Source organism: Natrix helvetica, assembly GCF_964273705.1.
Source record: "Natrix helvetica genome assembly, chromosome: 1".
Lineage (NCBI taxonomy): Eukaryota > Metazoa > Chordata > Lepidosauria > Squamata > Natricidae > Natrix > Natrix helvetica.
In genome coordinates, this window is record NC_138548.1 from 351,121,557 (window position 1) to 351,138,374 (window position 16,818).

The 16,818-nt window shown below is 44.6% G+C and overlaps 1 protein-coding gene across 1 annotated transcript in view; it reads left to right on the forward strand.

Moving 5' to 3' along the window:
• Nucleotides 1–6,152: 6,152 nt before the first annotated feature.
• The window catches only part of LOC309402118 (uncharacterized protein), a gene marked incomplete at its 5' end in the record, with an annotated part of 34,564 nt that continues 23,898 nt past the window's right edge, over nt 6,153–16,818 (forward strand). The window contains 5 exons of the mRNA XM_081971707.1: nt 6,153–6,566; nt 7,889–7,984; nt 8,540–8,770; nt 10,237–10,259; nt 16,063–16,181. Coding sequence (XP_081827833.1) covers nt 6,153–6,566; nt 7,889–7,984; nt 8,540–8,770; nt 10,237–10,259; nt 16,063–16,181 — 883 coding nt within the window. The remainder of the gene's footprint in view (nt 6,567–7,888; nt 7,985–8,539; nt 8,771–10,236; nt 10,260–16,062; nt 16,182–16,818) is intronic.

The window sequence follows — 16,818 nt, forward strand, 5'->3', positions numbered from 1 at the left end:
AGGCCTTTTTCTTTCTTTTTAAACTTAGGTAGGTTATCTACTACAATTGGATTACTGATTGTAAGATTGATTGTAATTTTATAGGTGTCTCGTGGGTTGTAGTTCCTTCTTTTCCAAAAGTAAAAAAGAATTGGTAATAGAATTGTAAAAATGAAATACATTATTAAATAAATCCATTATTTGAGAATAACAGTTTTTCCTTCTTGCTTTAAGCCACTCTGCCTTTTATTGAATAACTAAAAGTAACTTGAGTAAGAGAAGAAGCCAATCTAGAGTGGTGGTGAAGAAATCAAGCTGGAGTGTTGAGTGTTACTCTCACTCAAAAAATGCTGTATTCAGTGTGTAAGATGCGCCCAGATTTTCAGCCTCTTTTTTGAGAGAAAAAGGTCCGTCTTATACTCTGAAAAATACTGCCCCCTAGAGTTAGGAACGATTAGCACATATGTGTTACCTTTACCTTATCAATTACTCCTAACTAGGGTTACAAAATAAATGGTGTTTAACAAGTATGACCCACCCATTATTCTGCATTTGGGGGGATAGTTTTTAAGGGGCCAAATGGATGCCTTAATTTTTTTTTTTCAAAAAGTTTTATTGGTTTTTTTAAAACATTTATACGGAAAAGGGTAAGTGGAATGGTTACAAATTTTGGCAGTTGCAAGTGTGGCAGACGCCCCCTCCCTCCAAACTCATAGGTTACATCTAAATATCAAACCTTAATACATAATCATAAAAAATCAGCATATTAATTCTAGAAAAAATAATTTTCAATCAGTTTATATAGTTATAATATATAGTCTAGTTATAAATTCATTATTACTTTCGGTCTGTTTATAACATTGTGGTTTTCTTATTTATTTTTGTGATCTGAGCTTTCTTGGTGTTGCCCCTTCACATGGATGCCTTAATTTTTGCAGAGGCTGCTGTATGCTCTTGACTAAAACCTTTGCTATACTGCCAGGCATGGAAATAAAATCAGTGCTGGCTTTTCTTCATTGTAAAGTCATATATTTAATTTCCATTGAAAAGCCCTTGGATTTGACAAAATACTGCAGTCACTGAGTGGCAAACTGGTTGACTGAATTCGTGGCTCCCAGATCTCAAATTACAGATAGTCCTTGCTTAGTGGCTTAGTGACTGTCTCTATACAAAGCTAAAAGACATAAATAAAATGCTATGGAGAACCCATTTATTTAAGTAAATTTAATTTGTTTGCTGCTTGTCTTGCTGCAGAGTGACTCTGGGTAGCTTAAAACATTAAAATAAAATGTACATCTCTGTGTGTGCACACAAGAAATCCAAATATGCGGGCCAGTATTGATGGATGGATCGATGGGTGTCTGTGTGTGTGTGTGTGTGTGTGTGTGTGTGACAGAGAGAGAGGGAGAGAGAGAAACAGAGAAGAGAGAGAGAGAGGAGAAGCTAGTCCTCATATCTTGCTTTGTTTTGCACTGCAATTTCTTTCCACTTCCTCAAAAACCAGAATGAAAGCATATAGAAATCATAATCAAGGAGCAAAAACGTTAGTCACTTTTTTCCCCCTCCTGAATCCATGAGTAAGAAAAATCCTCTTTGTTCAAATTCCTGGAACTCTTAGTGCTGGATGTTGTCATTAAATAAGTGGTATTTATTAGGATTTTTGTTGTACAAGTCCCTTGTCTATTTCACAGATTTTTACCCAGGATGTAGATGGCAAACTGATCTGTATTAACAAACCATTCTAACTAACCCTGTCAGCTGCCATCTTATGCTTGCTTGTACTTCCCTGTTACCCAATGACAGACTGCCATGAACTGTGGAGAGAGGGAATGAAGGGGGCAATTCTTGGGGAGATGAAAGTAATGGCTGTATCTCCTGGAGATGCTCCCTCAAGATCACATAGCTGGAAGAAGGAGGCAGTCACATGCCAAAGCTGGACTGACCATTATGAAAACATCTTGCCTGAATGAGAAACAGTTAAGGGAGGAAAAAGTTGAACCTAGGAGATTTGGGCGCGTGATTCTCAATTCTGGCTTTGCACTACTGCAGTACATTTGATCTCTAATAAAACTATATACCTTTCTGAACAGATGGAACCAAGAATTGTTTCTATTAAGTTGTGGCAGGTCCGACAAAGCCTTTTTAAAGCCAGCAAAACCCTGACTGGATTTGTTTGGCCATGATGGCTCTAACACAGGAGGTTTTAAAGAAGAGAATGGACAACCATTTGTCTGAAATCGTAGAGGGTAGGGGTGCCAAACACGCAGCCCGCAGGCTGGATGAGTCATGTGATGGCCACCCCCACCCCCGGTTTAGTGAAGGGAAAGTTGTGATACGTCACGTGACGACGTGATGCCGCGAGTTTGACACCCTTGGTATAGGGTTTCCTGCTTGAGCAGGGGAGGGGTTGGACTAGTAGACCTCCAAGGTCCCTTCTAACTCTACATTCTTTCCTGATGTGACAGCATCCAGACCTGTTTAAACTACAATGCTCAGAACTGGCCACACTTGCTTGGAATTCGGGTAGTTGTAGTGCCAAACCTCCAAAAGTGATGCCAGGCTGGGCGACATTGCCCAAGACTTCCAACTTCAAGCATCCTATCCTTCGCCCTTTACATTCTTTTTCCCTTTCTTCGCCCCAAAGAAAACATACTATATTTTTCAGAGTATAAGACGTACCCTTTTCCCTCAAAAGAGGCTGAAAATCTGGGTGCATCTTATACGCTGAATACAGCATTTTTTTGCCTCCCAAAACCCTGTCCCCTTCACTAAAATGGCATGGCAGAGCCTTTGGGAGGCTTATAGAGTGTTCCTAGGGGCTGGGGAGGGCAGAAATCCCCCCCAGCCCCCAGGAGCACTCTACAAGCCTCCTAAATGCTATTCATGCCCCTTTTTTGAAAAAAAACCTGGCCCGTTTTCGCAAGAAACGGGCTGTTTTGGGGAGGTTTGCAGAGTGCCAAAATTTTATTTTAATTTGCCTCTTCAAAATCTTGGTGTGTCTTTTACTCCGGTGCATCTATACTCCAAAAAATATGGTAACTCTGGATCCTGACACAGTGAATGCTTAGCTAGCGCTCTCTAAAGACAGCAGAAGTGTGAAAGTGGGAGGAGAGATTCAGGATATTCCCAGGAACTCTGAGCTATTCAATCCCTGTTTCTACATCCTGGGACAGGAAGGTTTTGCAAGTGGGAGACATGTCTGGGATGTCAGCATAGGAAAAGAGTTTTGGGGTGGCTAAAAGATCTGTAAAAGGGATGCGGTGGTTCAGTGGCTTAGATGCTGAGCTTGTCGATCAGAAAAGTTGACAAGCTCTTTACAAATTTCACATGAAGGAGAAAGTCTCAAAATACCAGCCACCCCTGGGAAAAACCACACAAACGTCACCTCGTCCTAAAACAGTCAAACATGATCTACTCTCAGCCTTCTGAAGGACATTTCTGTTTCCTGAACAGGGGTTTGGTATCGATTACTCACAGGGCCACGGTGGCTCAATGGCTAAGTCGTTGAGCTTGTCGATCAGAAAAGTCGACAGTTTGGCAGTTTGAATCCCTAGCACCGTGTAATGGAATGAGCTCCTGTTACTTGTCCCAGCTTCTGCCAATCTAGCAGTTCAAAACCAAGTAAAAATGCAAGTAGAAAAATAGGGACCACCTTTGGTGGGAAGGTAACAGCGTTCCATGCGCCTTCTGCGTTTAGTCGTGCCGGCCCCGTAGAGTCAGGAACGACTAGCATGTATGTGTGAGGGGAACCTTTACCCTTACCTGTAAAAGATCTGTGATGAGGAATAATGAGGAGGTTGAATATGGCCCAGAGGTTGGCATCTGGTTCTTTGGGAACTTGGGAGAGGGTTACTACACCTCAGGCCCCCTGAGTACCCTCCTCTGGTCCTGAACGAGAAACCCAAAAAGATCGAGCATCTCTGAACTGTGAAGGCAGGCGGGTGATCAGTGACCTACTCCATGTATACAGATAGTCTTCGACTCACAAGAGTTCATTTAGTGACCGTTCAAAGTTTTGCAAAGGAACTTGAAAAAGTGGCTTATGACCGTTTTTCACAGTTATGACCTTTGCAGCGACCCACGATCACCTGATCAGAATTCAGGCGCTTGACAACTAGGTTCATCTTTATGACGGTTGTAGTGTCCCAAGATGATGCGACCTTCTGACAAGCAAAGCCCATGGGGAAGCCAGATTCACTTAAGAACTGGGATACTAACATGTCAACTGCAGTGATTCACTTAACAACTGAGGCAAGGAGGGTCCGTTTTCACTGGCAAAGGGTTGCAGGCGGTGGTTGCGACTGAAAATAGAGCCTGGGAGGGCCATACGTGGCCCTCCCGAGCTCCATTTTTGCTGGCGGAGGCATTACGGGGCAGACCGTTGTTTCCAGGGCGGCCCGGCGGTCCAGATGTAAGCACGGACCTTGAGTTTGACACCCCTGATCCAGAGGCATTTAGACAAGCTGTGATGGGCCATCAAACCAAAGAAAGAACATAGGAACTGACTGTTATTCTCGTAGGAAAAGGGCAAACTTTTATTTATACTGCATAGATTTCATATTTTATCTGCTAAATAAACCCGCTTGTCGAGCTGTATTTATCTTTGCATAATAGGATGGGATGGGAAGTAGTCAGTAATTCAAGACACAGATATTCAGCATAAAGATTTGGTGAAACCATACGAAACGCTTACGTTGTTCTTCATTAGCCTTGAATTAGTGCAGGACACTCTCCCATTGCCATCAATATCATCTTTTCATCAATCATTGCCACAGTCTTATTGGTTTGATGAGGAATCTGAAATGGCATTCCTCCCTCCAGACTGAAGTCGTAGCATTTGCTCACACCTGAGAACCAATGTTACCTTTCCATTATGGCTCCTCAGCTTTTCTTCCTCCCCTCTCCTGAGGTTCCCTGCCAGCTCTTAGTAACGTTGTTAAGAGCTTAGGTTAAGTCAGTATGTGGTTTTATTTATTTTATTTATTTAGTTTGTCAAACATGTAAAAGATAACAGGTATAAGTATAAACGTAAGTTAGGCACACTTGATGGGCTGGCTTCTAAAGCAAGGTCATGGCACACACTTGAGAGTAAATCAGGAAGACTAATTGTGAGGGTCTTTCTGGAAGAACAAAGAATGCTTATCAACAGGGAATTTGCATGTTTAAAGCTTGTAGCAATTACAGATAGTTAAGACAACTTGCAGACCTCAGCTAAAAGTTGAGCAAATGAAATGTGTATTAGGTAACTCCTGGGGCATTCATTAGCCAAGGCTTAGGAATAGGGACAGCTAGAGACCAAGAGAACAAATTGTAGAATTATTACTAAAACGTTTATTCGATGATATTTCTTGTTATCTCACCTTGTCCCACCTTCTCCTTTAGTGAAAATGTATAAAGCTTTCCTAATCCTTTGTTCTTGGCTCTTGGCCTTTTGACCAGGAACCCTTTTTTTCTTGGAGTGCTCCAATAAAAAGCAATCAGAAAACCTGCATATCATGTCTGGCGTCCATTGGATTCGGCCCCAGGCTCAGACCAAAATTGGGGACAACACGCTGCTTTGCTTATGCATGCCCCTTATTTCTTATACTTTACATAAGAATACACTTTATACCAGTGGTTCCCAACCTTTTTTTTTGGCCATGCCCCACTTAAGAATCTCTAAAGTCCTGATGCCCCCCACCCCACATATAATTCTTACTTTACTCCAAAAGTGAACTCCCCTCACACAGAGGAAGCCATTAACTTGGTTTAAACAAGGTTCAAATTGCACCCATTAAAAATCAAAGTGCCCCCCTTCCCTTGTGGTTGAGAACCACTGCTTTATACAAATGTATAGATCCTGCCCCCACTGGGATCAATTGTAATTGATGGGAATCCCATCTCATGGATCCTTGCTTCTCTCCAGTTTTTTAAAAACAATTCTGCCTTTAACGGCGCTATTGGGCCAATAAGAATTGATCGGGGATCCGTCCCGTGGCTCTTGGCTAATTTCCAATTTCTTCTTTTCAAAACACTCCCTTTTTGCTTTAAGAAGCCAGCGAAGCTGACCGCAACAGGAACAACAAATCATCTCGGTTTCCCAACTGGGCAGAGTCCAAAGACGGTCACCTCACCTGATTTAGAGGAAAAAAAGCGAACTTTCTCTTTCTTTATCCCGGCCGAGGGAGGCGGCCATGGCGACCGAAGGGTCCTTGCAGGATTTGGTGGAAGAAGCCACTTGTTCCATTTGCCTGGACTTTTTCCAGGACCCCGTGCTCATCCCGGAGTGCTGCCACAACTTCTGCCGGGACTGCCTGACCCGCAGTTGGGGGACGTCGGAATCGGAGGCTTCCTGCCCCCAGTGCAGACAGACCTTCGCGCCCCGCAGCCTCCTCTCCAACAGGCAGCTGGCGCGGGTGGTGGAAGTGGCCAAGCGATGTGGAGGGACTTGGGGCGAAGAAGGAGGGAGCTTCTGCCCGAAGCACCGGGAGCCCCTCAAGCTCTTTTGTAACGACCACCAGACCCTCATCTGCGTGGTCTGCGACCGATCCAAAGAGCACAAGGGCCACTGGGTGATCCCTGCGGAGGAGGCTTTCCAGAAATACCAGGTAGGAGTCAGCCAGGAGGAATCGCTGCGAAGGGGCGTCCAGATCCTTGATCTTCCTGGCCATCCTGAGATCACTTTACCTGCTTCCCCTGTTGTCGGCAAACTGGGTTTAGCCTGGCGCAGATGCCAATCAGAATCAGACCGGAGAGGCCTTTCAAGGGACTTTTCTTGGAGTATTTCAACAAAAGAGTCTCAGCAGCTAAAGGAGCAAAGACCCCATAAGAATTAATCATTGGTTCCTTGCCAGGTGTTTCTTTTGATTTCTTGTCCTGGCGTATTTTACCCTCTTTCCTCATACACTGCATATTTATCTAAGAAGCTGTCTTATCAAAAGTGCTGTGTGTTTTATTATTATTATAAGGTAGAAGTTACCAAAGTTGTCCTCCATGTGCCTTAGCATTCTTCTAATGGAGTCCTTTTTACTTGGAACTTTCTTGTTCCTAGGCAGCAGTTTCCCCCCATTCCTTACTGGTCTTATTACACTCATCTGCCACTTTCTGCCTCAGCCATTCCTTTAACAATAGCTTTAGATTTACAATACTCCTCGACTTACAACCATTTGTTTCCTGACTGTTCAAAGTTACCTCCATTGAAAAAAGTGACATGACAAATTTTCACACTTACGACCATTGTAGCATCTCTATGGTAACTGATCAAAATTGTGACGATTGGCAAACGGCATCGATTTATGATGGTTGCAATGTCCCCATCTTGCTTAACAACGGAAATTGCCTGTAGGGAGAAATAGGCTCCCTTTCCACATTTGCTCTAGAGCAAAATTGTCATGGAGTCTTTCAAAATCTTAGTAGAGGCCCCGAAAAACATTCCTGCTGGATCAGCCCAAACTTTCATTTCTCAGTGATGCTTCTGGGATGAGTGCAACCAGGAGACTCAAGCTGCTCCCTTTAATGCCCTTGCAGGTAGTCCTCGACATAGAACCATTTGTTTAGTGACTGTTCGAAGTTATAACATCAATGAAAAAAGTGACATATTTTTTACACTTATTGCAGCATTCCGTTTGTCTCATGATCAAAATTTGGACCTCATCATCCTTTGCCACCTTCCGATCAGCAAAGTCAATGGGGAAGTCAGATTCGTTTAACAGCTGTGTGACTTACTTAACAATAGATAAATAATAAAAAGTGAGATATTTTTCACCCTTATGATCATTGCAGGCATTCCGTGGTCCCATGATCAAAATTTGGACGTTTGCCAACTGTCATGTATTTATGAGGATTGAATATACTGTATCCTCTAACTGTGTCTTCCGTCCGATGTAATTCTTTATGGAAAATAAACTCAAAACTTGTATTTTCTCTTCAGATGAAGGTGGAGGATTGCCTGAAGGCTCAGAAGGAGCAGAAAGAAAAAATAGCTACATACAAAAGAGACACAGAGAAAAAAGTGCAGGAGATGCTTGTAAGTATTGATCCAAGGGAGAGGATCTTCTGAGCCAATAGGAAGGAGAACCCCATCCACCACCTTTAATAATAGGCAGCCTATGTTTTAGTACAAGTTCTGACTTAAAGGAAATTCAAGATAAAGACGGTGTTAGGGCAGAGAACTTGTTCTTAACCTGGGGATTTAGATGTCCCCATTGGCTGAGTCACATTTGGGTTAAGTGCACCTGTCCCATGAGTTGTGTTTTATGCTTGCTTAATAAATTAAGGCAAACCATATTTCATCTTGTGGAAAACATTGTGAAGTGAAACATTTTTCTGTCCCCTTTTTAAAAATCCCTGATTGCCGAGAAAAGTTTCATGAGAGATCATTTAAACTGGAGCCTTTTTTTTTTCTTTTTAGAAACTTTTTCTCCCTGCGCTTTTTCATATCAAAAGGGTTTTTTTTCTCCTTAGAAAATTCTCCCACCTGGATTCTTCAAGGAATCCATTTCATTATTATAATAATAAAAATAAAAATAATTAAGTAAAATAATTAAAATAAAAGTTTGCCTTTTCCTCTTTCTTGTTCTAGGACCTCATCAAAGAAGGGAAAGAAAATGTAGTGGCTGAATTCAGAGAGCTACAACTCTGGTTAGTAGGACAGAAGAAGCTTCTATTGACTAGAATGGAAGAAACAGAGAAGGAGATTATGGCAAGAAAGGAGGAGGGTTTGGCCAGGCACATGGAGGAACTCTGCTCTCTTGACCATCTCATCCAGGAGATAGAAGAGAAGCTTCAGCAACCAGCCAGCAAACTCTTACAGGTCAGGCAGGACGTTGAGATCATAGAATCCTAGGGCTGGAAGGGACGTTGGAGGTCTTCTAGTCCAATCCTTTGCCCAAGGCAGGAGTCCTTATACCATCCCGAAAACATGGTTGTCCAAACTGTTATTGGAATTCTCCAGTGATGGAGCACCCAAAGCTCAGTGAGGGAAGCTGTTCCACTGATAAATACTTCTCACTGTTGGGAAATTCTTCCTTATTTTAGATTGGATCTCCTTGGGATGAGCTTCCACCCAGTGCCTCTTGTTCTGCCCTTGGGTGCTACGGAGACTAAATCGATGCACTTTTCTCTATGACAGCCATTCAAGTATTGGGAGATGGCTGTAGTGCCATCCACAGAGTACTCTTTTTGACTCTTTCCTTTTTTTTCTTTTTTCATAAATTTAGTCGAAATTATAATAGTGAAAAGTACAAATGAAAATAAAGAAAACAGGGAAATGAATAAGGATAAGAATAAGAATAGGAAAAAAGTGTAGGACAAAAAAAGAAAAAAGTGTCTCTGAACTTTTTTTCTGCACAGTAAAACACAAAATAAAATTACAGCCTCAAATTTTTATTTTTGCACATTTAGTCATTATTAGCCATGTGTACAAAAACAGATTAGTCTAATAAGCAAAATCAAGCATCAAGAGTTCATCTCGAACACAAAGTTTAGAAGCTGCTTCCAAGTAGAAACAATGGGTCATATCTAATTGCAGGACTCAATTTTGTCATTTTTTCTACCTCCATCACTTTTTCCATCCATTCTTCTCTTGTGGAGATTGATATATCTATCCATGTCTCCACGCAGGATTCTGGCTGCACTCGACCAAGTTCAAAATCTTTTTTTCAATTCCTCATTTAGTACTCTTTTTGACTCTTTCTATGGAAAGTAACTGTCACTAAATGAACTATTTAGCCAATGACTACCTGTAATGGCTAATGTTAGGGACAAATAATGTAATACAGAAAAAGCAGTACATGCGAGAAGCAAGAATTGAAAGTAATGGTCACTGTCTGTATTCTTCACAAAAAGGGATGTGGTGGTGGGGGTTCTCTGTAGGGTCTCCCCCTCCCCTTAATCTCCAGGGCCAGGAGAAACCCAACACTGATGACCTTCTACAAAGTTTTATAACCACTTGGATTTCCAAAAGTGCCTTGATTCTGGTAGCATAAATGCAGGGGATTTTTTAAATCCTATTGATGCACTATTTTGTTTTTCCAATATTGTAATTGTGTTGAATTCAACCAGGGTATAATTTTTCTTAGGCAAAAAAGTAAAAACAATACCTCTCCAAAAGAGGTTGAACAGCTGGCGGGAAAAGAGCAATGGGATTTTTTTTCATTGAAAAAATGGAAGTAGCTTTGTTAGTGTCTGATTGTCCACTCATTTATTTTGTGAATTTAAGAATTTAATTTTATGGGTAGGGAATGGTTCCTTTCAATGCTTTGTCTCTTTATTTTTCAGGACATTGGAAGCGTCTTGAAGAAGTGAGTAAATCTACCCTTTTCATTATAGTGTCAAAGATCAGCAGCTTCTCCAGCAGTTTTCCTATTTTGGAAAGTTCTGTTTGTATTTAGCAGTATTGTAATGTAAAGGTTACATAATTTATTATCAGGGCTTTTTAGATAGTTCCTAAGACAACCTTAGTGCTTTATCGCAAGCCAAATTAACACCAGACGCCAAGTTGCAGTCAAACCTTTATTAACAAGCTAATGTAAAACTACAAACAACAGAGGCTGTCTGACAGTCATTTGTAGAACCGGCGGTTGGCCAATCCAAGGGCTACACTCAACGCGCCTGTCTCCTGGCGCGCTGGAATCAATCAGTGAAGCCCGAGCGAGTTGGACTCCGCCCAGGTCATCAGCCCGAGGACTTAACACTCCTTCCCGCCAGATCACGGACACGTATTCAGACAGGTAGGTGGGCCGAAGGCAGATCCGCCCCAACCTGCGCAGTTCAGGGGATAATACTGGTGGAGGAGAAGGAGCGTCACAGTCCTTTGGTGAGCAAGGAACGCCCATGAAAGACTCCGCCTCTGGAGCAGGGCAACCCACTGCAGGTACGGGAGCCACCATGAGCGAGTCGGGTTGTAGAGGAGGTGAAGCTGCAGATGGTGGAGAGTACGGCCGGTAGGCGTCATCAGAGGACAAGTTGGAGTTCCCTCGGGGCTGGAAATCGAGAAGGTCGTCAGAAACCCGCCGTCGTAATTGATTTATATGATGCTGCCATTGTCTGCCATTGTCAAGGCATACCCTATAAGAACAGGGTCCAGTGACAGCAATTACCCAACCCGGCAGTCACTTAGAGTCTCCCGCAAAATTCTGTGCGAAAACCCGATCCCCCACCTGGAATACCCTACAGACAGGGGACTGCTGTGGCGGCCCAATATCAGAATACTCAGGATGGAGTCTGTCCAATGAGGTGCAGAGCCGGCAACCCATTAAAATCTCCGCCAGGCTCTTGCCCGTGCTTTGGCATGGGGTAGTATGTTGCGCTAGCAAAAATGTAGCGAGGTGAGTGTGCCAGCTGCCAGGACCAAGGCATCGTAATGCGTCCTTCACCGAGCGCACCGCTCGCTCTGCTAAACTGCTCCCTGCTGGGTGGTAAGGAGCCACAAAAACTTGCCTAATTCCCAGGGAGGCTAAGTATGTCTGGAAGATAGCAGATGTAAACTGCGGGCCGTTGTCAGATACAATAGTATCCGGCAGCCCATGCATCGCGAATAGCTTGCCCAGCACCCTGATGGTAGCATCTGAGGTGAGGGATGTCATGGGGCAAACATCTATCCATTTAGACAATGCATCCACCACCACGAAAAGATACATCTGTCCCTCCAACGGCCCCGCAAAATCAAGGTGGAGCCTAGACCATGGGCGTGGCATTTCCCAGTCCTGAACTGGAACAGCGGGGGGAACCAGCCGGCTCTGTTGGCAAGGACGGCAACGCTGAACCCAGGAGGTAATGTCAGTGTCCATATTAGGCCACCAGGCATAGGCGCAGCCACGTGCCTTCATCCGCACTATGCCTGGATGGCCATCGTGGAGGCGGGCGAAAACAGTGGCCTGCAGTTCCGCTGGCACCACAACCCTGGTCCCCCATAACCAACACCCTTGGAGCTCTGAAAGCTCCGTGCGGCGACAGAGGAAAGGGGAAAAGGCCAGCCCCTTCGGCCCCTGAGGTCACCCCCACTGGACCCAATCCAGCACCTTAAACAATAGAGCATCCTTCTTAGAATAACAGGCAATGTCAACGGCGGATGGGTAACTCGCCGTTGTCTACTAGGAAAACAATGAAAACAGGAGCGGGGTCTGCAACCAAAATGGGTAATGGGCAACATCTGAGGGCATCCGCATGCCCGATGGGTTTACCTGTCCTATAAAACAGGGAGTAATTATAGGACCCTAAAAATTCCGTCCATCGCAACATGCGCGGGAACAAAACTGGCGGGGTAGGACGATCCCCCACCAACAAACCCAGCAAGGGCTTATGGTCGGTCACCAGATGGAACGGCCGGCCATAAAGATAGTAATGGAAATGTTTAATTCCCGCAATGGCAGCCAAGGCCTCCTTATCGAGTTGGCTATAATTATGCTCTGTCCTCAACAGGCTGTGGGAGTAAAACGCAATGGGAGCCTCAAGACCGTTAGGCAAAATGTGGCTCAACACCGCCCCCACCCCAAAGGGTGAAGCGTCACAGGCGAATACCAAAGGAAGCTGTTCGCTGTACTGCACCAACACAGCAGAAGAGGTCAGTAAATTCTTCACAGCCGTGAATGCCTTGGATTCGCGGTCTGTCCAGATCCATGGGGCCGAGCTATCCAACAGCCGGTGCAAGGGTTCTGCTACAGTGGCCTTATGGGGCAAATATACAGAATAAAAATTTAGCAACCCCAGGAATGCCTGCAGCTCAGCTGTAGAGGTGGGAACAGGAGCCGCCAAAATAGCGTTGACCTTGGAGGAGGTCGGATGTATACCCCGGCTATCAATCAAGAAGTCAAGGAACTCAACTAATGGCACTCCAAGGCGATACTTTGATTTTTTAAGCTTCAGACCAGCCTGTCGGAACCGTAGGAAAACCTGGCGCAACTTGCAGGCAAGCTCAGAGCTGTCTGCTGCTGCGACGAGAACGTCGAAATACAGGATGACACCATTGATCCCATGGAGCACCCACTCCATGAGACTCTGGAACAAACCGGGGGCCACGCGGACTCCAAACTGGAGGCGCTTACATTTAAATGCCCCACAATGAGTAACAATGGTCTGCGCAGCCGCAGTGGCATCGTCAACTGGCAGCTGTTGGTAAGCTTGCGCCAAATCAAGCTTAGCGAAAACCTTTCCCTGTTCCAACGAGTGCAACACATGCTGCACCACAGGGATAGGGTAAGGATGGGCCTTTAAGGCTTTATTCAAAGTTGACTTGACATCCCCACAAATCCGGACTGGGCCATCCACCTTAATGGGCGTGACAATAGGGGTTTCCCAGGGAACATGGTCAACCGGCTGCAAAATACCCTGGGAAACTAATCGATCCAGCTCTGCATCCACCCTCCCTCGGAGTGCCAATGGAACATGCCTCAACTGGAGGCAAATAGGCGCCACCTGGGGATCGAGGCTGAGGGAAATAGGAGTACCTGTGTAGGAGCCCAGAGAGTCGTCGAAAACATTGGCAAACTCATCCATCAGTGAGGAGAATGGATCCCACTGACGCATAGTATGAATTCCCTCAATAGTAAACCAAGTAGGACCTTGAACCAATCCATCCCCAAAAGTGAAGTCAATGGCGGGGCCACAACAATCAAGGGCAGTTGACCCTCGAAGATTCCATATTGAACAGTAAATTGTCCATAGCCTAGGATAGGGACAGCATTGCCCTGGTAGTCACGGACGCTGCAAGGGCAGGAAGTGAGCTGGTCCCGACGAACAGAGGGTAGAATCTTCTGTAGGGTCTGCCACGACACGATAGTCTTTGTGGAGTCTGTGTCCACTTCCATCTCACATTCACGTCCCTCGATCCGAACCACGAGGTAGATCTTTGAACGGGCCTGCCGCGCAACAGACGCGGAGCTCACAGACCACTCATCAAAACCACACGCATTGTCAAAAAGACAGTCACTATCTATGCGGGCCGAGCAAATGCTATCTTGGCGGCAGCCCACGGGCTGGTTAATGGGCGGGGTGGAACAGGGCAAAGGAGCTCTACATATAGCGGCCAAGTGCCCCTTTTTGCTGCAATGGCGGCAAGTAGCAGCCTTAAACTTACACTGTGAGCAGAGATGTTTGCTGCCACAGCTGAGGCAATTTCCCCCCCCCCCCCAGTTTGAAGTTGAGGAGGTCAGGCCGCTGCCTTGAGGTGGCTAACCCCAGAGGTAGCCTCAGAGCCAAGGCCGTTCTCCCCGGTCTGGTGGTGAACCGAGGGTGGCTGGGCAGACAGCACATAACCCTGCTGAAAATTCTGCAGGACAGAAGTCGTGTATTCAGCCATCTCAGAGACCCGTGCTTCATCCATGGCTAGGGAAAGAGTCAGTTCCGATCGGGAAAGCAAACGCCTCTGCAACCGCACATCCCTAATGCCATAAATAAATTGCTCCAATAGGGCCTCCTCCAAGTTTGCAAACTCACAATTCACCGCCGATGCCCGGAGGAAAGCAACATAATGGTTTATGAATTGGTTCTCCTGCTGCACGCAATATCGGAAAGCATGACGCCGGGCATAACGGGAGGGAGCGGGGGCTTAATGCCCTTTTAACTTGTCCAATAAAACATCCCAGGCAACAGTATGGACTGGGGTTGGTGCGACCAATGCGCGGGCGATTGCAAACATTTCAGGCCCACAGGAATTTAGAAAAATTCCCCGTTTCCTGTCAGGGGACAGTTCGGTCAAATCTTGCGCTTGCAGGAAACATTCAAACCACTCCAAAAAAGCATCCCATGACTCACGGTCAGGGCTGTACTCAGCAAACAAACGTGTGGTCGAAAATCCCGCCATTCTCGTCACCAATGCTTTATCGCAAGCCAAGATAACGCCAGATGCCAAGTTGCAGTCAAACCTTTATTAACAAGCTAACGTAAAACTACGAACAAACAACAGAGGCTGTCTGACAGTCATTTGTAGAACCGGCGATCGGCCAATCCGAGGGCTACACTCAACAGGCCTGTCTCCAGGCGTGCTGGAACCAATCAGTGAAGCCCGAGCGAGTTCGACTCCGCCCAGGTCGTCAGCCCGAGGACTTAACATTAGACAACAGTATAATTAGCAACATTTGATATGATCAATTATTATGGTTGGTTTCACAGTCAGCCAGATGTTTAGATTGAAATTTGAATGTTTATCCACCTATTGAGTCCTTCCCAAGAAGAGACAGATGTTTGATCGTTTTCAAGGTATCATTGTAGGATGTAAGCTATTCCAAGTAATGTAATCATAAATACATGCCAGTTTCCAAGCACCCAAACTGTGATTACAGGGACACTGTGACAGATGTTAACTGACCTTTCATTGCATTACCTTTAAGTTTAAATTTATTTTCACTGAACCTCGTACAATGAAATTAAATGCCATCTTTAGTGTACAACACATGAAGAAAACAACAATAATAATGCATCACAAAAACCATTGACTTGATTCAGTTGACTGAGTTTCATGTTTAATGAGTAAAAGTTTATAATAATAATATTGATACAAAAACACACATCTTCACATTCTACACAATTGAATTGAAAACCCCTGATACTGCATTAGTATTGCACTATACATTAGAGTTCAACATAGTTCCTAATCTGGGATAGAAGGTGTTGTTCAGCCTATTCATCCTTGTTCTATTGTACCATTTGCCAGATGGCAATAGTTCAAAAAAGGGTCTCCAGGATGAGATGGATCTTTAAGAACGTTTTGAACTTTCTTGAGGCAGCGGGAGCTATAGAGCTCTTCCAAAGAGGGGAGAGGGCAACAAATCATCCAACACGAGTCCGAAAGCTCAGAAGAGGAAATGTCTGGTGACCAACCCAGAATGGATCCTGTCGCTAGCCAATCGAGGAGAGATTCAACCTAGAAATAAGGAGAAATTTGCTGACTGAGGAGAATGAACCACTGCAACAGCTTTCCTTCGGACATTGTGGGAGCTTCATCACTGGAAGCTTTCAAGAAGAGACCGGAGTGCCATCTGTCAGAAACAGTGTAGGGCCTCCTACTTGTGTGTGTGTGTGTGTGTGTGTGTGTGTGTGAGGGGGTTTGGACTAAAAGACCTACAATATCCCTTCCAACTCTGTTATTCTGTTATTCTGTCTTGCCAGGTACCAGGCTAAGGAAACATATGAGAATCCGGAAGATTTACTTCTAGAGCCGAAGTGGACAATCTGGGATTACAGTGATATAACTCCGCTTTTGAAAAGTGCCATGAAAAAATGGAGAGGTAAAAAACAGCCGCCAGGGTTTTATGCTGGATTATATTTTGAGAATCTAAGAGAGATTCTTAGTTGGTGTCACGTGGATCAAAGAGGGATCAATTTCAGGATCACTGGTCAAGTTGTGATTGTAAGTCGAGACTACCTGTATTCTTCATAGCCCAAATCCATATGCACTGATCATTGGGGAAGCAGAATAAGTTTCCACTAAGTATAATGGAATATATACAGGTAGTTCTTGACTTACGATCTCAGTTCAGCTCAACATTTCTGTTGCTAAGCAAAGAAGTTGTTAAGTGAGCAGTGCCCCATTTTACGAATGTTTTTGCCATTGTTATTCAGAAATTCATAGCTGGTAAGTGAATCGTGGTTCACTTCACTGATAAACGAATCTGGCTTCATGCATTGATTTTGCCTGGTTGAGGAGGACAATCCCAGAACCATCAGATGCTGCAACCATCGTAAATACAAGCTGGTTCCCAGTGCCCGAATTTTGATCATGTAACTGGGGGGGGGGGGGGGGCTGCAACAGTCGTAAGTGGGAGAATTTTGTCATAAATCACTTTTGTCAGTGGCACTCTAACTTCACTACACAAATAGTTGAGAACTACCTGTATACGGAATATATAGTAGAATATATTAATA